This window comes from Acanthisitta chloris, unplaced genomic scaffold (genome assembly GCF_000695815.1).
Source record: "Acanthisitta chloris isolate BGI_N310 unplaced genomic scaffold, ASM69581v1 scaffold8884, whole genome shotgun sequence".
NCBI lineage: Eukaryota > Metazoa > Chordata > Aves > Passeriformes > Acanthisittidae > Acanthisitta > Acanthisitta chloris.
The window spans coordinates 168890-193755 of NW_008669866.1; the positions used below are offsets into that span (position 1 = coordinate 168890).

At 39.6% G+C, this 24866-nt stretch overlaps 1 protein-coding gene across 1 annotated transcript in view; it reads right to left on the minus strand.

Moving 5' to 3' along the window:
* Positions 1-24861, minus strand: part of MAN1A2 (mannosidase, alpha, class 1A, member 2) — a gene marked incomplete at its 5' end in the record, with an annotated part of 130400 nt that extends 105539 nt beyond the window's left edge. Inside the window, 2 exons of the mRNA XM_009073476.1 lie at positions 755-1010; positions 24611-24861. Of these exons, the coding sequence (XP_009071724.1) occupies positions 755-1010; positions 24611-24861 (507 nt within the window). The remainder of the gene's footprint in view (positions 1-754; positions 1011-24610) is intronic.
* Positions 24862-24866: the final 5 nt, after the last annotated feature.

A 24866-nucleotide genomic window follows, 5' to 3' on the forward strand; every position in this document is an offset into this window, starting at 1 on the left:
TTAAAACTAATCAGATTGCAGGAAAGGAAAAAAAGGCTGTACAAGACTTTGCCATACTAGTTAGAAATATAGACTCAGAAAAATGCCTGGTAATAGTAACAGGAAATTGGCAATGCCAGGGCAAAAGAGGGCAATGAATCTCACAGCCAAACAGGAGTGGAGACAGTAAGACCAGAAACAGCAATTCCCATAGCATAAGCTGCCACAGAAAAAAAAACCTGAGCAAACATCTTAGTTTGCCTTATTTATCTGTAAAACATCCAATCTATTTAACTTACCATTTTTTTAAACTTATTTTGAAAAGCATGTGATAATGTGGTAATCTTCAAACATTAGCACCAGCGTTTTTTCCCTGATCTTCTCAATTTCCTTTTAAAACATTTAAAAATATCTTGTGACACAGTAACATATCCTGATGTTTGAAAGGAAACTGATGAAGTCATGCTCTGTTTTAAAGATGCTCTTGTTACTGTTCCATGTGTTCCACTCTGAATCCATATCACTAAGTTGAAGAAATTCTTAAAAGTAATTTTTCAGTTGTCATCCAGTGACATAACACCCCAACACCATGAAAAGACATGCAATAATGCTGATGCTCATTAATAGCTGTTGTGCACTTTCAGTTTACTGTTAACTAGAAGATCCATAAACCCATTTTTCTTTTCCTTTTAATACAAATCATAGCAACTGAAAGCCATATAAAAACTGCTATCAGATACAAGAACAGGTAGGACCACATCATCATTATCTTTACCTCTTTGACCTTGTTCCTCTTCTCTCGAACATCCGGGTCTGCTGGTTCTCCACTGTTTATCCCTATCAGATTTGGTAAAGGAACAGGGGGCAGTGGCTTGCTGTCTTTCTTTTTCAATTCTTGCACTACTTTGTTCTTTTCTGTCTGAATCTCAGCTTGAATCTCATCACGTGACTTCTTCAATTTCTCCTTAGCCTCTTCCAGAGCCTTTTCATGATCTGCTCGGATCTTATTTCTCAGACGTTCCTCTTCTTCTCTAGAGACACAAATGCTCATCAGCATCTCATTACTAAAACATATTGCTTATAAACAAATGCAGCTTCAAAACAGAAGCCACATCCCAAGTTGCTTTACTCTTAGTAATTCTAATGATTCAGGCAAGTTAACTGAGTTATGTCAGTGCACAATCCTACACTAGGTTTTGCCATGAACCCCAAAAGAACAGCACACACATCAGTGACCCTATTGCGGATAAATGTATCAGGAGTTCTCTAGATTATGTTTCAGAACCCCTCAACTGAGGGGCAAAGAACCAACTCTGAAAATGGCAAAACACTGTTCAAGAATTTAGAGGGGAAAAGCCCTACATCCTGTACTTCAACTACAGGATGCATGCAGAGGCACATCTAGCAATCGTTCACATTTCTTAAAATAAAAATCAGAAGGACTCTTCCTCACCTTCTGCACAATAAATAGATTGCACACAACTTGCCAAGATCTGAAGTAACCACTACAAAAAAAAACAAAAAAAAAAAAAACCCCACCTTGCAGCCACTCCTTTTATTAACAACCCCCATCACAGCATGTTTTCTCTTGAATTCAAAACTCATTGTTTCAGTCAGTACAGTCCTTAAACCTCGCAAGTTAAAAGCAGAATTCATTATAAAGCCATTAAGGAATATAAGTGCTTTTAGTAAAACATGATTTTGAAATACACTGTCAACAAAACCAACATCATCTCGGGTTTAAGCACAGCTTTCCATGGTAATCTTCAATGATCAGTTAAAAGTTTTAGGATTCACACACAAACTGAAGAGTGCTGTTTTAAAGCCTGTATTAAATAAGAGGTTATTCTAACAACAGACAAAAATGGCCCATTACAGTCCTAAAATACCTCAGGGCATCAGAAAGATACACAACAGACTCTCGATATAGCACAACCTTTTCAAGCTTCTTTAAAATATAGAGTTGCTCACTGACTAATGAAAGCCAAAATAGTTGTAGGGATTTAAAAGAAGCAATGTAAAAAAAACCCAACACACTCCTTCCTTGTTTCCTTCCCCAGGCAAAAATACTTTTTCCCTCAAAGACCATTAAGGAGAAAACCGTGGATAATGAAAAGGAAAGAAGGCAGACAGCAAGCCATGTAAGAAATATCAAACTTGATCTAACTCCTTTTAGGAGGAATTAAGCCACTCAACCCGTATCACGTTTTTTGCAGTATCCTGAAAACATAACAATGAAAAGGAGCAATGACAACTTGGTATGTGTGAATTAGAAGAGTTCAGTTTAAGGGACCTACAGCAATCATTCAGTCCAACTGCAATTAAAAACCAATCCAAAGTTTACCAAAAAAAAGAAAAATGAACACATGACAGCTGTTAACCAAACACTGACACCAAAACCAGGAATGTATCTACGTACTTAAATTGGTATATTTTTGTTAGAAAGGTTATTAAAATGTATTTATAAAGTCTATGACAAACAATTCAGGTTTCCCAGAAATTCAAACAAATTTTAAGTAACTTGCTGGGGTGCCGTGCTGAAATATTTGAGGATACAGACAGATCATACTGAGCTTTCCAAGTATAACAGAACTGTTTTTATCAACCTCACAGATCAAGATCATGTCATGCCTATAATAGAGCACTGCATCACCTCTATAATAAAAGTTCAAGGAATGAAGCTACTAATAAGTAAATTGCAGAGTTATGATACAATAGCACCAGAGCAATCCCACCAGACTGGTCCATTTTGTGCAGAGTTTATGATTGTTTCAGTCCTGTGCCTAAGGAGAGCTGATTTTTAAGTGAAAATGCAATAAATCCTTTTAGATTCGGAAATTCACAGTTCAAATCCCCAGTGCACTCACCCCAATTGCTACCTCACAAATACCCATTATACAAGTTAAAACTTCTACACTGTTTTTCTCCAGTTTTTAGCTCAGACTCAAAAGCTCAAACAGAAACCTTTTTGTAGGCACACATTTTATTCTCAATTTGACAAGTCTGACATCACTTGTCATTTCAAAAAATAACTTCTCAGTTTACAGGCCAATGTGCACAGATGCAGGGTGAAAACCTGTAACATAAATACTCTCAGCAAAATGCATTGTTACACAAAGAGTACTTTATTTGCCCTGACATTTTTCTGAAGCGCTGTTAGGTTTGCATTTAAAATAAATTATAGCAGCATTATCACTTTCAGTGATAGAAATACAAAGCAACATTTTAACAGATGCACGGAGTGAAAGGCTTTCAAAACCAAGTTCTACAGCCACTTTTCTCAATATGACTCATGTCACATCTATAGTTCTCCCAAACAATAAAAACGAGCTCCACAATTTGACTGTCAAATCCAAGCTCATTAATATTGTTGAACAGTATCAGTGCCTCTCTCCCTCAACCAAGGAGCAAAGAAACTTTGAAAGTGGCAAAACACAAGTAACACTATTTAGGATAACTTTTACTTCTACTATGATCCACTTATATGGGAAAATAACTTCCTTGTATTCCTGCAGAAGTTACGCACATCCTATCATGGCAGTAATGTGCTCAATTTTCCACAACAAAAGCAGATTAAAATTTCTACCACCTGAAAGATATGAAACCTTGGAAAGCTTTCCCAAGGCTACCAGAGGCCTCTGTATAAGATGCAGCTAGAGAGAATGAGAATGAGGCCACCAGAACGAGACAGCACTCCCATGGTCATGTCCACACCAAGAAACAGCACACTGTACAGGAACCAAAAAGATGGTTGACAGAGAATGAGAAATCACAGGTATTACTGAAACCTAAGAATTAAAATACTTCAGTGTGGAATAGTGTGTTTTGGAAGTACATTTCTCATTTTCAAAACTCAGTTTTTGAAGGCAAGGGACAGCCTTTACTTTCTGACGAAATTTACTAACGTTTTGTTAATAGATACAGAAATGCTTTTTGCAAAGGATCAATCATCACTGAACTGAAAAAAAACAACTGTAACAATGTATCTCAGACCTTAATAGAAAGACGTTCAAGGTACATTCACATTAGTCTAATTTGAAGATGCTTTAGAATGAGTGTGCTTTATTGATAAACAGAAATGTTTTTGGTAAAACCTGTGGTTAACTTGCATGTCCCCAAATAAGATCCCCCTATCTGAAAGATTAATGATGTTTGCGTAGTTACAGTGACTCTGACTCACTGAAATAGGTCACTGGTGATGTGCTTTGTGCACCTTCACCATTTTGCACTGTTAAGAGCAAGTGCCAGGAAAATTTTGCTTTTACCTTTCTTTTTAATTTTCAGTCCCAGGTGCTGCATACAACAGCAATAGTAAAAGCTCCATCACTCTCCAACTTCATCTGTTTCTAGATTCAAAGTGCATGAAACAGCCATTTGTGGGAAACAAGTTCTCAACTTGCATCTGTTCACTCTGCAGAAACCACTGTATAAACATACAAAAGCTGTTGATTTCTACAGCACTATGATCCAATTAGTGTCATTAAGGAGGTTTGAATGACAGTCTGCTTTCCTTCCGTCACTCTAAGAAAATACACAGAGACACAATAGAGATGAAAAATTCTAGCACCAACTGTATCATCAGCTCAAAGCTTTCCTTCCAGGAAGTGACATTTTGAGATAAACATAAGAAAACAGTAAGATGAAGAGAAAGGTCAACAGGTATTTCGGGGAGTATACAGAAGATAGCACAAGAGCTGCTCTGCAGACACATATTCTCTGTGCAATTACCAATGATGGACAGCATGAGCTACAAGATATGCCATATTCTACTTGCCTGCTGAAGACATACTTTAATAAATATATTCAAGTATATGACCCTAATGGAAGAAAAATCACACCATTAAAGACCAATACCACTTTTCTTCTGAGTTCTTAAGCAACAAGAAGTGAAAATGCAGAATAAAGTTAAGGGAATGCGAAGACCGGATATGTGTGAGCAGCTGACACCCCCTCAAGTCACAACAAGCTCCCCATCCAGCATAAGAAAGAATAAGCAACAGTTTAATATATGCAGATAGCACTACATTCAAATACTCAAAGTTAAAGAAGAGAGACCTCAGCAAGGATCAGTCTAAAAATAAAAGACTGGAAAGAATCCCAGCATAAACACATATACGAAAATGTGTCAAACTGTTTCCATATGCAACTACCCATCCCACCCCCGCTTCTAAGCAACATAAGCAAACTCTTAAAATTTGGAGTATTTTGAGTAAATCTTCAAAAAACTTATCTAACAGAAAGCTGCTGCTCTCTTCTAGTCATGCCAAAAGCTTGTTCAGAAGTCGCAAGCCAGAGAAACTACAGCAGTACCTAACTTTAAAACAAGCAATGTTATTAAAATAACCTGTGATTAAACTATTTTTGACAGCAAGAATCATAAATAGATCTAATAATTAGAATCTAAAACTAGAAAGAGGTGCAAGTTTTTCAAACAATCACTGTAATTAACTATTGCAGCTGCTTATGCAGGAACACTGTATGCTCTCAAAGCACCCACAGTCCGGGGATCCTGGTCAGTGGCAGGTTGAACAGGAGCCAGCAGTGTGCCCCGGCAGCCAGGAGGGCCAACCATGTCTCAGGGTGCATCAGGCACAGCATTGCCAGCTGGTCAAGGGAGGTGACTGTCCCGCTCTACCCTGCGCTGGCACAGCCTCACCTCAAGTCCTGTGTGCAATTTTGGGCACCACAATATAAGACAGACAAAAAGCTATCAGGAAGTGTCCAAAGGAGAACCACAAAGATGATGAAGGGCCTAGAGGGGAAGCCATAAGAGGAGCAGCTGAGGTCACTTGGTTTGTTCAGCCTAGAGAAGAGGAGACTGAGGGGAGGTCTCATAGCAGTCTACAGCTTCCACACAAGGGGAAAGCAGAGCGGCAGGCACTGATCTCTTCTGTCTGGTGACCAGTGATAGAACTCGTGGGAACGGCATGAAGCTGTGTCAGGGGAGGTTTAGTTTGGATATTAGGAAAAGGTTCTTCACCCAGAGGGTGGCTGGGCACTGGAACAGGCTCCCGAAGGAAGTGGTCACAGCACCAAGTCTGACAGAGTTCAAGAAGGGTCTGGTAAATACCCTGAGCCACACAGTGTGATTCTTGGGGATGTACTGGGCAGGGCCAGGAACTGGAATTCAGTGATTCTTGTGGGTCCCTTTCAACTTAGATATGCTATGATTACATGATTCACTGCCCAGAAAACTAACCCAAATTGCAAATTGAGTGGTTTCTTTTAGGCAGAGACAACAGCAGAAATTATTTCTAGCAAATGGTTAGATTTGCAGGTGGCACGAGTACTGTTTCTCAAACAAAGAATGCGAGACAGAGTCCTTACTCAAGCCCTAATCCTTCTTCATCCAGTTTAAGAAGTTTTTCCTCTTGCCATGACACCTGCCCCCTTGACCTTTTTCATGTTCTTATTTCCTGCCTTACTTTATTATCATTTGTACCAACTTGGGCTCCACTAGCTTGCATCCTTGGTCTTCTACAAAGACCTGGCCACCACTCTGAATGCCAGTCCTCCTCCCTTTCATCATTCCGCTTACTTGTAACATGCTAGAGAGAGGAGAAAATTAACTCACTGAGACACAGGCACTCTCCTTTAATCCTAAATAGTGCCTCCTAAATTCCTTCAAACAAAATTTCCTTCCACTTCTCTTCAAGAAATAGTGTCCCTAATCAATCTCTTTTCAGCCAAATCTTAGACCATGAATCTGGGCTTTCAGCTACCTTCATCACTGCTCTCAAAATCTCTCATCTCCGTGACGGAAGCTCACAGGTCCCATTTCAGATCTGCTCTTTTGTCTAAACCAAAACCTGAAGTCTCTGACACTTCTTTGTAGATAGCTGGGTGTCACCTTCAAGCCAAATGAACTGTAACTTAACTTTTAATCTTCCTTCCACATCTTTTGTTCAGCAGCAGAAGCTTCTCCATTGTCTAGATTGCCAGTGTCTGGGCATTCTTCCTGCTTAGTTTCCATGTATTTTAAATTCAATCTTTCTTCAAAACCTTATAGTTAAAAGCCCTCAGAGCTTGATCTTGTTCCTTTCATTCAGCAGTTCTGCTCGGAAGACAATCCACTTAGCTACTGGCATTCTTAGACCACCTTTCAGTATTTTTTTTCCTGCAATTATAATTCATTGTATGTATTTTTTTAGGCACCACCGAAAATGATGGCTACTTCCAGATGCCTTATATGTTAAATTCATGAACTTCCATGCTGGTCATTAAAGGCCACTGCTGCTTGTTACACTTTTTAAGACTACAACAGCAATGAATGCAACTTTCACTACTTTTTCAAAACTCTTGTTTTGAAAAAAAAAAAAAAAAACCAAGCAAACCATAAACCAGATCAAGAAAACTTTTCAAGTTAACAAGTGAACACCTCTATAAACCCACTTTTTTGATTTTATTTTGTTAAAAACAGGGCTTGAAAGCTTTAGTCAGTTTCACATAACTAGAAAGAAGGGGGAAAAAATTAAACACCAACTGTGAAAAATAGCATGGTAGAGACTTTTAAAAGTAGCAAGTAAGTAACCTAAAGAACAGATCTTGGGACAACAGAAAATAGGCTGACAAAAGACATTTCCTATATAACACTGTGTTTGGGGGAAAGGGATGTTTTTTAAGGAAACTAAGAGGCAGCAATCACTAAAAATTATGACAATGATTTTAACACCCTACTGTTTCAAAATGGTAAGGCTGGAATGTTTCATCCATAAGAGAATCCACCATTTGTGCTAATAGCAGGAGGCTGTCATCCTCTATCAGTTACTATGCAGGTAAACAGAGGAAGAGAAAAATACCTTGACAGGGTTTCACACATATCAGCTTGCAGCAGAAAAAAAAAAAAAAAAAGAGACTCCAGCTACAGTTTCACATTATATTTAGGCTGATTAATACCTAGCTAGTGCCAAGTGAAAGGTCCCACTCAGCCCTGTACCAGCTCTGGCAATCGTCAGTCGCTGGTGACCTGATTGAGAGTCTTAATGCAGTAGACTGTCTGAGGGCTTGGCAGCACTCTCCAGGGTACTTGTCTTTGCTGAGGTTTTTTGCATGGAGGTAGCTCCCTGAACTAGCTGTTGGTAGGGTCAGATGACAGCCAAAGCTAACATGGGTAAAGTAGAACAATCTTGTGTCTACAGATGCATCCACACAGCCTTCCCTTAACAGAGTCCATCAGAGACAAATGTGTAAATTGGAACTTTAAGGCGAACGGTATAACAAGAAATTAAACTAACCATGGAGCTCTGAGGCAGTCAAACAAGGCAAAGATATGCTGGAAACTGAGGACTATTGGATAAAAGCATGGTAAGACAAATGAACTGACAGGACAACCCAAACAACACCTAGAGCACAGAGCACCAATGCATGCACAAGCCATAGCAGGTTAAGCTTTGGAAAGTTTTTCTGACAAATACACAGGGGACCCATCTGCAGACCCACTACCAGGTGGGGATGTGATGACACTGCCTTTACTGTATGCTGGAGGAAGAGAAGTTCACCTGTGTGGACTGGTAAGAACACACCACCAGCGTGGGCCCCTCTGCTGGCCACCAGCCAGCCAGTGCACAGGAGAACAGCTTTCCTGGCACTGCAGTAGTGAGTCACCCACCAATGGCTAGAAAATAAGAGGTTTCATAGAAACAAATCAACAACCACATGAAGGATTCCTGTATGTTCATACATGCTGCTGATTTATTAGGTTAAAATCTGATTGTGTACAACTGCAGCACTAATATGATCAACTCTAATAGCTGAAATATTGGTTTATGTAATAAAGGATATTATGACTCTCATGTTTGTCATCATCTCCTTGCAAATCATTCTTTTTTCAGAGCTTTAGTGGCCCTACAAAAGCAAGCTCACTTAGTCCTTATACTGGTACTTGGGAGACTGGGCAACAAATGATTCAGCCAGTGATGAGCTGAGCCAACTGAAAAATTATGGATCTTTTCAGGCCACATCAGGTCTCCCAACTGTCTGACTGCCCAAACAGTGATGTTGGAGCAAGGATATAGGCAAGATTAAATGGCTGGGGACACAGCAGAACAGCATATGGATTTCAAGTGCTATACGCCTGCACATTCAGGGATTCCAACTTAAGTCCAAGTTATAAGAAGCCTGTTTTCTGCATACAAGTTCACATGACCATTAACCACAGCCAATCCCTAGTATCATCTCTATTCCCTCACTCAGCCATATGGTTTCCTTTTCTTCTAGTTTATCCCACTGATACTGCTTCCTCCATTAGTAAGAGTCACTCCCTACCATTCTAAATTTTATTTATGCCTTACTGAGTATCAGCTTTCTCCAAATGTCGCCACTCCCCAAGGCCACTCTGATTAGTCTCTGGTATGTCACTCGGCCAATGCCCACCTCTTCTTATGCCTCAGACAATGTTGATCTTTTTTCTACTTAGGGAAAAAGGGGGGTGAAAGCAAAAGGCATTATTTCACGGTCATCTTACCCTCTTTTATTTTGCTCCATGTGTAGTTTTCACCTCCAGCTTCCAAAGAAAGAAACTGCTGCTCCTCACCATGACCAAGGCCCTGTTCTAGCCCTAGCTCAATTTCCCCCCTCCCCTCCAGGTTCCTGTTCCTAATCAGGTGTCCTGCCCCCCATACTGGAAAAATTAGAACTATATTTACTGAAGCAATGCCCTCTTCCTGACGTCTGTGTTCAAAAGGGGTACCACAGTAAGTATGATAGCTTCCTCCTTTTACACCCAAGTCTTCTTGGCAGCCTCATCTCCAGCAGTAAACTCCAGAACTCTCACCAAAAACAGCTGGAGAAAGCTAGCAATCTAAAGCAATAGCCATGACATTAGTACGGTCTTAGTCTAAAACTCCTCAATTGTTCAAACACTAAGTTGACAGAAAGAAGACCAACACAAAGAGAGGAAGGCAGTTACAAAGTAAAAGTAGCAAGTAGTGTATAATGCAGGCTCAGAAATGGCAAACTTTCAGGTAAGCAGATGGTACTAGACTTCTCTGCACGGGAAACCCTCTGGCAGGTCCTACAGAGATCTAAGGAAGTGACTACCCTCACACAGATGTTCTGTCGACACAAGATACCACATTTCCATAACGCTATTTCAATCACCCAGCCAAAGTTGCCTTGCACATCCCAGAAGCAACACTGCTTTAAATATCCGATTGGAAATTCACACATAGTGCTCAGATTTATCTTCCTTCTCTGCCTACAACTGCTACCATATGGCTTTATGGTAAATTGATACCTGTCTATCAATGTGTTTAAAATCAAAATAGTAGTCAACATGCATGGCACCATAAGCCACTCAGTGAAATGTTGTATGGCAAAAAGCTTGGAGAGAAAGAGGAAGGGGAAAATTCTGGGATCTACCATAGGAAAATGATACAAGCTCTTCACTATAGGGAATCAACACTACTAGGGGTGTGCAGCTCAGTCCAAACACAGGCCTACAGCAGTTTCTCTTGACTTGCTCCTCTCACCACCAAGACATAGCTATGCACAGCCCTCTTGACTAATACGGCATTAGTGCTAGTCGATTTGCCTTGCTTTGGTATGGCAGCAGTATTGAATTTGTCTGAAAGACACAAATCAACTTCTTGCAGCACAGGATTGGCAGGATCACATGAGCCACCAGCAGTCCCTTCCCTCCATGTGGCAGCAGTTTAAAATGTAATCCTGCTTCACAAATACTGGATGAATTCTAGGGCAACAACAGTAAAAAAAATTAGTTTGAACTCAGTCTCACAGTATCAATAGCTTACAGAAGTATTTAGTGACATGTGAGAAAAGCCCTGACAGGACAGGAGTTGCAGGCAATGTTGTGTTGTTAAACACAGTTGCCCTTGTTTCAGTTGGGGGGGGGAGGGGAGAAGATACGTATATATGTAAAAAAATATATATAAAATATATATAGAGAGAGAGAGCACACATGTACTGTGAGTGAGGAATATTTCATATAAAATGAGACAGACTGCAGTGTGGATATACTTAACAGTAGTACTGGATTAATTAAAATAGAAATATAAGCTCTTCTCCCATTCAGCACCACTGGGACTGGTTAGAAGAACAGCAAAGCTTTATACTCTCTACTTAGCAAATCAGCCAAAACAGTAACTAAAGACAGAGCAACAAAATACCTGGAAATCATGACGTACAGCGTAATCTGCACTGTTCCACAGAGCAAAACTATCTCATTACTCCCAAAGTTCTTTAATCTTGTCAGTAAAACAGAAGATAAGAGACAACTGTGTGACAAGTTATTTAGCCCTCTAGGTGCTTTTAATAAGTTTCCACATTAAAATAACCCACACTGCTAATAAAATACACAATTTTGATTCAAGAGGCAGATATTTGGGTGTTGGGCTTTTTCCTTTTCAAAAAGGCCAGAAAAGCAACACTGAATAAGTAAACCCATACCTCCAAAAAAATAACAATGCTAGTATCACACTATTCCATACATCTGTGAGTGTGGAAAACAGGTTTTTGCACGTCAGATGAGAATACAGTCTCCATCACAGAATCCCAGAAAGGCTGAGGTGGGAAGGGACCTCTGGAGGTCATCTGGTCCAACCTCCCTGCTCAAGCAGCATCAACCTAGTGCTGGTTGTCCAGGACCACGTCCAGACAGCTTCTGAATATCTTCAAGGATATAGATATCACTGCCATAAATTATGCAGTGGAGTTTGCTCATTTGCTCCACTCCATGAGCAAACTGCACAGAATGTGAATGATAAGCTTCACTCTGCAAAAGACACCTTCCCAACCGAAACGTCTTCCCAACTGAGTAAACAATGCTGTTGACAGCCACCTCAGTCAGCAAAATCCATAGCACACAGTCTAAAAAATGACTGACCCATAAGCAAGGTAAGGGATGTTAGTTAGCACCATGATGGTACACATAATAGAATAAAAAAGTATGAGAGAAAAAATTGTGATGTGCAAACTACTCTTACATATTATAAATAATTTGGCTAAAGATGACTTGGGATTCTTTGGGGACTGCTAAGCAAACCTTTGTTCCTATATATTTGCAATAGAAATATTGTCAGGATACAAGAAGTGAAACAAAATATAGCAAAGGAGCAATGTTTCAATAGTATGTACATCTAGAACTATGATGGATGTTTTTCACAAACCTATAATAACAACATTAACAGATTAAGCTAATGCAATAAAATATTACTTAAAATTTATCAGTGCTATTTCCAGTATCAGTGAAATACTTTCATATTAATGTGTTTTACAGGCTACATATACAGGATTTAGATGTATGCAGCAACAGATCAGCTGGACATAAACTACTCTTGACATGACCAAGAAAGAAAATACAGAAGAGTACTGTAGTCCAGAACACGAATTTAAAACAAGAGAGAGATATAACATGTCTCAGAGATCTTTGAATTGTCTTCATTAACAGAATCTCAGGGTTTTCAGACAGTTTTATAAACCGTACATATTACACATCGTGTTGTCCTGTTATCTGTTAATTTGCTTAATACAATCACATACACATCCAGCATGTAAAGTAAAATTTCTTCCTTCTCCACCACCACCACCATACACAACTTCCTAAATTCCCCAGAACAAAATGCAGCTCACGGATAGTTGCAGTCACATGTTTGATTCCTCAAAGACTAAACTGAAATCTCTTTCACTAGCTGAAATTATGGCGACTTTCTCACCTCTTTCATGAGAAAGGTCATTTCACTAACAAATATATTATCCACAGTGTAACAGTACATAATTAAGAGAGATGACTGAAACAGGACAACACTGTTGATTTGACTAACGAAAACTCTGGAACTAGAAAATGACCCACAACTCTTTCCTTCACTTCAATGGCTGTAGGCAATAGTTTCAAACATACTGGTCCAGAGTAAACAAGCATGCAGTCCCAAGATTACCAAACCAAGAGATTCAACTCTTTTATAACTCAAAATTCAGTGTGAGCTTGGGCTGAGTTCCACCCAAAATAAACTGGTACCTTATGAGAGGTATAAGCCACAAAAGGTAAGAAAAAGAGCGTAATTGATAAGACAATTCAAAAGAAAAATATTTACTCAAAAGGGCATAAAAACTGAGGAAAGAAAGTGGAGTTGGAATATATTGACTCAACAAGATCAAGAAGCAACCCACACCAAGATCAAAGGAGGTTGCTATTTTCCTACCTTATACCTTCCAGGCCAGCAGGGACTCATGGAGCTGGTAAGCACATTAATCCACACTAAACAGCCGAACTGGCTAGGCTCTCTGCATGAGCCAGTAAATAATTGCTATCTCCTGCTTGAAGAACCTCTGTGTGTGGTAAAAGATGCCAAACACATACCCATGGCAATTTTATAAAAAACAGACTATTTCTGAAGAGTGGTAAAACATATCCTTGCAGCTACTGATATGCATGGAAGTTAAGACTAGCTCCTTCCTACAAGTTCCTTCCAATCTCAAAGTAAAGATGCTGCAAAACTAAGCACTTAGACTAGGAAATGGATGTTTAATTTCCTCCCCTATAAATATTATATCACCTTCAGTCATTATCATTTTGCATTCCAGATATTAGATACGGGAGAAAAAATAAATAACACAAAACATGGTATTTAAGATGACTGTCAAGGCTTAATGTAGCTTCCTTTCTTGAGGATTGATTAAGTTTTATGGAGGCTTTTATTTACTTTCTTCTCAGAGGTTAAAGTTCAGACATTATCAATGAGTTAAGAGAAGAGGAGGCAGTATACACCACCCATCACCACAACATGTTTCAGGACCACATCTAGCCTGTGTGGGAGAAAGGCTGGGGCAAAGGCTACCTGTGACTTGAAAAACAGCATGGCATAAAGGAATACAAGAAGTATGTCTGGGTTACACTTAAATCCAGCTCCTCCTGACCTTTCTTCCCCTCCATCTCCATGTCGCATGGTGATGCTGTTTTAGTTGCCTTGGACTACAGAACCACTGGATAGCACTTGCTACTTTCACTGCCTTGTTTCCTTTCAACTGTTGAGCACTGAACTGAAAACAGTAGGGTCAACTTGCTAAAAATAAGTGAACAGTTCTATAAAAAGGAGAGGTAGACAAGAAACTGACAATAAAATACAAACCCAAAAATCACCTGCCACAAATGCTTTTGAGCAGTAAATATAAGACTTTCTAAATCTCAAAAGGCACTCTATTTTAAGCATTATTGAATACATTTGAAAGCTGGTAGGAGCAAGGCTATGGCTGATGCAGTTTAAGGCAATTTTTCAAGACAGTTTGGAAGAACTCTACCTACAGCCTGTACAGGTTCCAGAATTTTTTCTTCCTAACAGAAGCCAGATAGAACAATTAATTTGTTAAGTATCATGTTTAAGGAATACTTAATTTTTTTTTATGCTTCCACATATTTTCTAGTTACTAGAACACTAGATACTACATAGCTTGCTTTTTTTCTAAAAATCCCATACTCTGAACCCACAAAGATTCAGAACAAACTGCCAGAAAACCAAAGAACAGCAAGTAAATACAACTTACTCGAAAGTTACACACAGCACCTTGGAGTTTGAGCAAGTTGCTAGTTTATTTACTTGTTACTGTATGAAAGCAAGCTCCATAGATGTGTTCCTGGGTTTTTTCCTTTTAAAGCCCAAAAGGCACTTCAAATTTTCCCAGGATCACCACCACCAAATCCTAGAGAACGAAAAAATTTCAATAAAATTAAGTATCTTAATGGACTAAACCACAATCTTGTGATGAGGATTGATCAAGTGGCTTGTATCAGTATCGGAACCTCTCAGCTCAAGTAAAGGTGGCACTTCCTTTGCACTGCCTCAAGTTTCTCCTGCAAGTGTTCCTGCAGGTTACATTATCACTTGAAACGTCAGATATTTCATGGAGCATAATGATTCAGGCATCTTGCCAAATTGACACGAATATGTCAACCCTCGTTTTTCTTTGTAATAGCAGTAGATTGGATGATCTGGTCCCACTGTAGTGTGACAGCCAGATGCTATTCTGAGAAAATTATGTCTAAAGAGGGGAGACAGGGTGTCAAGCAAATGACTACGCATAACTGCAATAGCATATCCATCTGAATAAAATTAGTGCTCAAGTGATTTATAGAAACCAAAACAAACACATCAAAAGACTACAGATGTATAAAACCCAGAGCAAATCAAGGACCTGGGGCTCACATGGAGTGTCAATAGCACAATCACAAAAATTTTGTTGTTTCACCAACACACACAAGAACAAAGTCACCATTAGGCATCTGGTTTTATGAGTCAACACACTGTTCCCCCTGCCTGCTTTGGCCAGCAAGCAGCTGTCAAATGCTGTAATGCCAATACAGGGCTAAATAAAAGCTAGTCAGAAATATTCCACATTCCCTTCCCCCACTGTTTTGTTGTTGTTGTTTTTCACATTAAGTAATACCAACGCTGATTTTTTTTTTTGGGGGGGGGGGTATTGTTTGGTTTTGAGTAGGATTTGGGTGGATTTTGGTCTTGTTTTTACTAAAAAGCTTTCTTTGGTTACCAATACAACTTTGAATTACTCCCAATCATCATGCTCACCTTCAAGAAAGTGCTGACCCCAGTTCATACACAAGTTATATATAAAAGCTCCCACCAGACTATCAGTCACCCCATTAGCCACTGGTTTTAAAGTTTCACATTCAAGTCCCTGAATGATAGCAGTGAAAATCTGATTCTTCACATCACTGAGCAGTTTATAGATATCACATATACAGATACCTTGGTATCCTTCCATAGGTATCAGACCCTCAGAATGAGAAAGTTCCCAGACATGATATAAAACTAAAAAGATTCTTGGTCATCGGGGTGACAGTTATAGAAGAGCAGTTAAGTTCCCCTCCATCATGTGGGATATGAAATAGTAACTCATTTTACATACAAACAGGTGTAACATTCATACCCTATGAACTTTCCACTGCACTGATCTGGACCAATTTAAGAAATATAACAATTAGCAGAAACAACTTGACTGGTTTTAAGTACCTAAATCATTTATTTAACAGTTCAGAGTAACAACCAGTTAAAATAGTGTACAAGACAGTGATAAAACTGAAGTTAAAAATGTGTTTAACTGTTGGCATTATTTCTTACTTGTTTTGATTTTTTCTAGTTATTGGAAAACGGCTGTTCCGCAGACCCATTAATATTTCAGTTGCCATGGATTCCACTGTCTGTAGAAGGTGGAATCATTCACAAACTAGAAATCTGAATTTCTTGAATAGCCTTTATAACATCAGAATTCCACGATGCGTAAGAGCCCCCTTAACCCTCTGCAGTATTTTCTTCTCCAGAACACTGTGCACTGCAATTCAGAATTCACTACATGTGTTACTTAACTTGGAGAACACATTCCACTCAAATAGAAGCCAGCAACAGCAGAACAGATGCCTTCAGGAAACTAAGGATGTGTGATTATAGCACTGGAAAAACAGACACATGCTTGCATCATCTGCAATTATTAAGTTTAGAATTAAATAGTCATCAGTGTTTCCAAGATAAACCTGATTAAGAGATTTAAAAGGTCACTAGAAACATGGTTCTTAGTCAAACTAGTTCATGTTATCACATTTTTCAGGACAGGATTGTTTCTTTTTTGGGGAAAAAAAATGGGGTGGGGGGTGTGGAATATTCTAATTTAACCAGGAAACTAACATCCCTCTTCTCTAAGCATCTTTCCCATTACTTTTGCCACCTCGAACACGTGAAGACTGGCAGGTGTTTTTATAAGTTTTGTTTTTAAAGCACAGAGCAAATTTTATTTCATAAAAGTGATGAAAACAAGCAGGACGTTTGTGGTCCAGAAGTCAGCTCTGGGGTATGATTTTCTAAATACACTACAGAATGGAGGCACATGTTCTGGAGCAAAAGTGGATCCCCTAACTTGCATTGGGAAACAGTAAATAGCACTCAAAATGCAACATATTCAGAAAAATCTGCTGAGAAAACAGCACATGCTGTAAGCTATTCTTACTAGCCAACAATCCTAAACCAACAGTAGTACTCAGTATATTCAGCACAAGTTTATTTATCCAGCAGGATATTCAAAGCAAGAATATGGCAGATGTGATCTTCCCCTTCCCATTGAATAATTTAAGACATATACTGCTCCCACAGATGATATTTTTTCCTTACACTTTGTGAGCACATTCCATTTGATCCAATAAAAAATAAATTGGATTTGTCTGATTTACCACTGAGGGTCACCTGCTCATAAATGGCCTGACTGTACATTTTAGCCATTAAAATATGTCAGCAGGTCACAGAGAAATATGATAACAAATTACTGAGAGAAACTACTTATGCAGCTTTTCCGTGCAAGCTTCAAATGCCTTGCTGGCCTGCAAGCAGTGCTAAACCTCAGGTGTGATGAATGTCATCTTGCAAAAGTCTTACAACCAGCTGCCAGCACACAGAAAGCTCGAGCACCTCTTCTATGACAACAGGCTGAGAGAGTTGGCGTTGTTCAGCCTGGAGAAAGCTCCGTGGAGAACTTCTAGCAGCCTTCCAGTACCAAAAGGGGACCTACAAGAAACCTGGAGAGGGACTTTTTACCAGGTCATGTCGCAATAGAACAAGGGGGAACAGCCTTAAACGGAAAGAGGTTTAGATTACATGTTAGTAAGAAACTCTTAACTGCAAGGGTGGTGAGGCACTGGAATAGGTTGCCCAGAGAAGCTGTGCATTCTCCATCCCCAGAAGTGTTCAAGGCCAGTTTGGATGAGACTTTGATCCCCCTGGTCTAGTGGAAGGTTTCTCTGCTCATGGCATGGCAGTTGGAACTCTGATGATCTTTAAGGTGCCTGCCAACCCAAACCATTCTAGGGTTCTATGAAAATTGACATTTCTGCATGCTGATGTTAACACACACAAAGTAATCTCATTTAAGAGTTCTTAAAGCTTTAAATAGCAAGAAAATACTTTTGTCGAACACGCTGCCTTAAAGCTGTAATTTTCCTCATGCCACACTGATCAGATTAGATAAAGTTAAGACAAATGAAAACCTCACACTTGCTCTCTCAAACAGAATCACAGAAAATAGTTAACTGTCCACTGTAAGCCACAGTGGTACTACTACTGCAAGGAGCTGGGGAAACATTTACAAAATCCTCTGGTGGTTTAAAAGATGACTAACAAGTAATAGAGCACATAAAACATTAATGAAATGATGCTGAATACCATATGCAAGGTAATCCAGCTCATAGGTCTGCATCATAAGAATATTTGAAAAAACAAAGGCAGCAAGCAGAATCAATGACTCAATGTTTGGGCAAATAAATCCTCTAAGAACCAGAACTAACGTAGCCCTGTATTCCAAACATCAATGGCCTTTAGCTTTCTGTCCCAATGTTTCCTACCACCTCAGTAACACACCCCATTGCTACTCACATCCCGTAAAACCCAGCTCTTCCCTGCCCCAGCATTCATTTCCAACTGCTCTTCTCCAGTGATCAGGGAAGAACAGAGGACACGAGTTACACTTGTGCAGACTGACCTGACTAGCAGCAGAACAAGTATCACAAATGATTCTTGGGCTCATAGCTATGATCCTTCCTTCAGCACTGTCCCCAGTTAAGGCCTCTCTCTCTCACTCAGCACCAAGATACACAAAAGATACAGAAATGTACCTATTTTGACAGGTCACTCTTTGCTGCTGATAGATCTTACAGGGAAGAAAGAGGGAACAGAGAACAGCAAAGGGTCAGTGAGAACTACAGGTAAACATACAGCATGTCCACATAAGCTCTGTTTGCTCAGGAGACAAGACTAAAAAGAGCTTTAAAAAGCAGTCTCTAGATAAGTAAAGAAGATTAATTTGTTGTTTGTTTGGTTTTTGGGGTTTGGGGGTTTTTTTTCTAATTTTTGAAACATCAGTGCACCTGGCTGGGTACTCAAAAAAGAATGGGATTTGTCAGGGAAAGTTATCTCCCTTATTATTGAGTACTGAAGATCTCAAAAAACAATACAGAATCTCCAAATGTTTGAGTGAATGGGTGAAAGTATTTGCTCTATACAGGACACCAGATCAGACAACAACAAAGACAAAAGAAATCAAAAGCCTACAAATTTTACAAGCAAACATATGACAAGAACCAAAGCTTTTCCCAGACTTCCCCCACATGAATGAATGTACTCACTCTCAATACAAAAATAAAGCAAAATCTATGTATTGAATTTGAAGACAAACAGCCTGAGCAAATAAGAGATAAATACATTGTAAATGCAGATTCTTCTGAAAAGTTACAATCATACGGGACATTTAGAGCCTCAGACTCAGGTTTGAGGTGGCAGGAAAAAGGTATTTACTTTTTCCCCTTCTTGCCCTTGCTACCTTCCTGGCCTGTTGAACACTGCTCTCCCCACAGTCAACTTGCAAGAGAACTCTGAATTTCAGTCATAAAGTGATAATCTAGTTACTGAATAAAGACAGATTATAGCACTCACTTGAGCCTGCATCTAGAATTGAAGGGAAAAGAACAAATCGCAGAAGCACATGTCCCCAAGTTCCCACTTTGCTAGCCTGAATAACTACTGTGAGAAACAGACCAGACTTTATGCAACATTGAGAGCTGCAATAATGGAAGTGCAGGATGGTAGAATAAAAGCACTGACCATGTTTTTAATTTTAAGGGCTTCTTAGGGATGGACATGAGAAGAAAGAGAAAAAAAATTGTAATGCCTATGTCCACACTGAGCCTCAATATAATTGTTGTGAAAACATGGACACATACCAGACATGTATGGAAAACAAATGACAAGTTTGGTGACATTCGTTGTAAGGAAGCAAAACCCCATAATGAACTAGCTGAGTAGGATCGAGATGTTTGTATTTACTACAAGAAACTGAGAGGATCAGAAGATGGGAGAACTCTTGTAGTGCAATATGCCCACAACTAGCCATACTGCTTACTACTGCCTACACTGCTACCATCATCAAGCAACCCACATTCATGCTGAAGTTCTTTTTAGATTTTAATCTACAAAACTCCGAATGAACCAAATTGCTACTGCCTCCCACCCACTAGCTGGACTAAATCCAGCCAGCAGGCTTTTTTCCCACGCCTGACTGTTTTCAAGCATGTAGACAAAGTGTAGATCATGCACAAAACCAACAAGTAAAAACTTTTTTTTTTAACTGGAAAGGGTAAGAACTGGAGAATACCAGCACTTGACTCCTCTCTTTCATAATACAGGAAATACTTTGACAAACTGGAGTACAGCAAGATAACTTGAAGAAAGCAGCACTCTACATATGATGTAGGCTGTTCAGCAGATGGGGGAGAGGGGGGAGGACATCTAGACAGATGGTCTAGAATTTGCATTTTATAACTCCAAGCTGAAAGCATTTCTCAGCCTACAACATAATGCGCTAACTTCAGCAGAACCTTAGAAATAATACAAGAGGGCCCTTCTTCCACTGTCCAGTGGAACTTCAGGAGAAATTCAAATTGAGTTTAAACTGTATAATGTGGGCACCTCAGAAGAAATCAAACTCCCATAAGTCTTCAAGTGCCAACATCATCTCTCAAACCTCTTCACAAAATGAAGTCCAGAATAAAGAATGACATGTGGCTACTAAAAGCTCCAACTGAGAAAAGTCTCCGAATATGGAGGGGCAATGCTCCTGCAAGAGCTTCAACAGTTGAAGTCTGACATCACGCAGTTACGTCTACTTTGCCCCAGACATACAAGATGTGTTTGACCCCTGCCTTGGAATGTACTTCTCCTGCCCTTTTCAGCTCCACAGACATCACCATGAGGACCTGCATGTACTGCAAGTTGCAGCCTAGAAAATCCTTACTTCTAGGTCAAGCATCTCAGCTTAAACTCAGTGCCCACATTTCAGAGGGGCTGTGGGGAGCCTGCTCTGAAGGTACAAGCTCAATCTCATGCAGTGAAAAATCGAATGGAGTAGGAGCTGGAGCACAGGAACTACAGTGGCTCCTGATTTCTCAGGGGAAAAAACAGGTTTGCAAATTCTGAAGGACTGAACTGCTGGCACAACAGTCATCCAAGTGATGTTACAAAGAAGTCTTGCAGCTTTGAGGTCCTGATTTTTCAGAGGATAAAACAGGTTCTCTGAATCACAATAGCAAATACTCTTAATTACACTAATGAGCTGTGCCTCATGCAAAGTTGGGAAAAGAAGAGCAAGGAGTTTTATGCACTTTCACACTCAATGGCAAGGCAGAGGATGACAGAAGACACTGAATAACAGATGTGAAATTATCTCCTCTGCCCACCTTTACTATGACTAATTAAGTCATATAGTGAGAGAAGATAAAGGGATTCAAAAGAAGCATATTAAGCTATTCATGTTTCTTTTTAAAAATGCAGAATTTAAAAGAAGAAATTAAGACTGAAAGTGCCTCAATCATTTTTGTTACTTTCACCTTCTAAGAGTAGAGATGGCAGCTGCTACTGCCATAGAGACAACCACATATTGAGCAACAGAAGAAAGAGCAGTTTTAGACTATTGCCATACAGCTGCTGACCCACAACTGGTCATGTCAGACGGCTGAGCTTTTATCTTTGCATAATGCAGAAGTCAATATTCCTTAGCTTTCCCGAAACAAAGTCAAATTTGATCCCACACACAGAGGCCAAGGCAGTTGAGGTGGTCAGTTGTGCTAGCAGCACCTACAATCAACCTGATGACACGAGGGTTGGTGGGTCTGTTTTTTAAAGCACAGACAGGAATTAAGATTTGAAGTAATACACAGGAATTCAGAAGCTGAAGATACAGGTCTGCAAATTCTGAAGGACCGAACTGTTGGCACAACAGTTGACCAAGTACTATTACAAAGTAGCTTTGCAGCTTTGAGCACATAAAATTACATTATTCCTTGCTGCTAAGATTAATGTACTTTTACCACAGAAATGATCTTAGCTTTTGTCAAGTAATATAAAGAGCAGCTGCTTGACGCACCATTAAAGCGACAAGTCTGCTCAATTTTCAAATTGCAGATAATCTTATTTTTTAAAAATCTGATAAATCAAGGAGATTACAGGGCATCTCCATTCTCATTCATTCACAAGATGCCAAGAAGCCATAAGAATGTTTTGGTTTGGTTCCAGAGCAAACTTTTAGACCTGGTACTGAAGAACAAAATGCCTAAAATAACTGAAAAGTAACTGGGTAGTAAGAAACACCTGGTGCATTTTTGTGTGGCAGCAGATGCAGACGTTTCAGAGAACTGACAGTTATGAACAGCCATGTAACAAATTTTGAGCGACGCACAAGTTTGTTTGGCAAGATGCGTCTACAAAACTGTGCAGCTCTCATTGCAGAATCTCTGCAATATCCTATTTGAAATGGAGAAATTCGTCTTCAGGAAATGAAAGAGATATTTTAAAAGCATGTGTATGCACATATCTTCTTAAGTTCTGGACTAGTCTCTTCCACTCTCCCTTCTCTCACAGGCAAAATTTTGTGGTACACCTTCCCAGCATCACTACCTCATTCCCCATGCACTATCCAAGTGCAAGTGCACATGAAGAGCTTATCAAGAAAATGAACAGCTGAAACTTAGTATTACCTCGCACTCAAGCCCATCCATTTTCTGAAATAAAAATGGCAGTTTCATTCCAGATTTTAACAATCTTCTTACCAGAAATGTGTTTTTCTTTGAATAAAAGGCAAGGACACTGTAACTCTTGGAAAAATACTTAAGACCATCAGGAAGGGAAAGGGGTTTTCCCCTCTTTTTCTGCCTGAAAGGGGAAAAGGGAGAAGGGGCAACAGCAGTAAAGAAAACAGTTTAATGGAAGATGTAAAGTTACTGTCAGCAAGGGGTAACCACTGTAACAATAATAATAAAAGCACTCAAGAATGTCAAGGGCGCCCAGGGGAAGAGGTGGGAAAGCTATGCAAGGAATACAGAGACAGTCCAGTGGGAACTACTGTTTGTACAACCAACACTAAAGCTCAGTTACATGACAACTTTCTACCTGATGCATTTTGCTAGAAGATAGAAACATGAATATTTTCCAATGGCCAACAAAACTAAAAATTTAGCTCCAACAGTTTTAAGTTACTGTTTACTACACATGACAAACAAAAAACTATATACTACACTAGTAAAGCTGTGGCCTCAGTAATTACATTTAAAGAAGGAACCTGAAGAGAATCCACATGAACTATCTCAACAAACTCCTTTTTCTATAGCCCATCTACTGGGCAACACAAGGTACAACAGTCACAGCTGGAGTTTCGAAAATTTCTGAGCTCTTCTTTTTGTTTCATCTGTTCTTTATTTTAGAAACTCATTTTTACTGCATTTGCCACAGGGACTGGGGAATCTTAGAGACAAGATTTAAAAACAAAAAAAAACAATCCCACGGTGAAATACAAGAACTTCAAGGGCCTATTAGAGACTGGCTAAACCTATGTTTAGTGCAACATTTAATCACACCAGCAATTAGCATCATAGACAAAGTAAGTCCTTGTTAAATATTAAGTACCTATGCCCTTTCAGATACAGAGAAAGGGATCATGGTAAGAGCCCTGAGACATTCAACATCAAAGATGTCTTAAGGAGAAATACCATAGTATTCAGGTAGTCTTTATAACTCATAACAGATTAATAAACAGAGGTCAATTAAATCCTTTCCTTTTAATCTAGCACAAATAACCTTTACATAATTCTTATATCAATGGGATATATTTTAAACTGTTCTCAAAGGAACACTATCAGCATAAGCAACCTTTCTTTAAATTTCATTGTATTACTAATTTGAGTATGGAAGAGCATGTATTTTTTCACCCATCACAATATTTTAAACACATTTTTGACAATGAAGAGAGATCTGTCAGCCTCACTATGATCCAGGCACTAGGGTAGCATTTAAGCAATTGAATTATGTTAGCAACAAACAAACTGTATAACTATCATTTAAGTTTTTTTATGTCTGTTTTGAACACTTCACATTAAGAGGCTTGCACCACACCAAAGCTTTAGGTGGCCCCAAAAAGCTATTAACAGCATGATATCTCCCCTTGCTACTCTTATCTGCAATTTCTTTACACTGACCAATACAATTAAAGAAATTCAGCACGGGCACCTTCACTTGTATGGAATAACATTAGAAAAAGTGATTTTAAGGGCCAGGAAAAGGCAATTGTGCCATCTGCACTAGTTGTGTCCTGCACATCACAGGCTGACAGCCTCTAGATCACCGCATGAAGTCTTTGTCAGATCAAAGTTCTTGTAGACTACTCAGCAACAAGCAGCTGTTTTGAGTAAGCACGTAATAGCCATAAAAGAGATGCAGCAGTTTTTCAGTCACTAATACTGTCTCCACAAATGCCACAACTTAACCCACTTCTTTCCATGACTGACGCAGGGAATTGGCTACGGTGAGAAAATAAATCAGTCACTCATATTTATCCTCCCAGCTCTCGCTCTTTAGAAGGCTAAATTCACACCGGGAAAGAAAACATGGAGCCACAGCTACATATGACAGCTGGAGGACACAACGCTAGCACTGAGAAGCTGATGCACATTGGAAAGACACGAGGATGTCAGAGAGAGGAGGGACAGCAGTAGGGGAAGGTCCTATTTTAAGGGCTCTCTCTCTCACACGGTCCCACTCCCGCGGGATCCCACTCCCTTCCCGGCGATCAAGGCACTTACCTGTGCCGGTGCTCGTCGTGCCCTTGCCCATGGATGAGGAAGCCGCCGAGGTTCTTGCCCCCTTTGCTGGTGTCCACGTGGGGAATGAGCACATCCTCCAAGCCCAGGTCAAAGCGCTTGTGCTTCGAGGAGTCGGGGAGGAAGAAGAACGCCCCGAAGCACAGGGTGATGAAGGCACTAAGAATAAGGAGCAGGATAAATTTTTCGGAGAGTCTCAAGGTAGCCCTGTGGTGCGGGAAGGCGGAGGCCCCCAGGT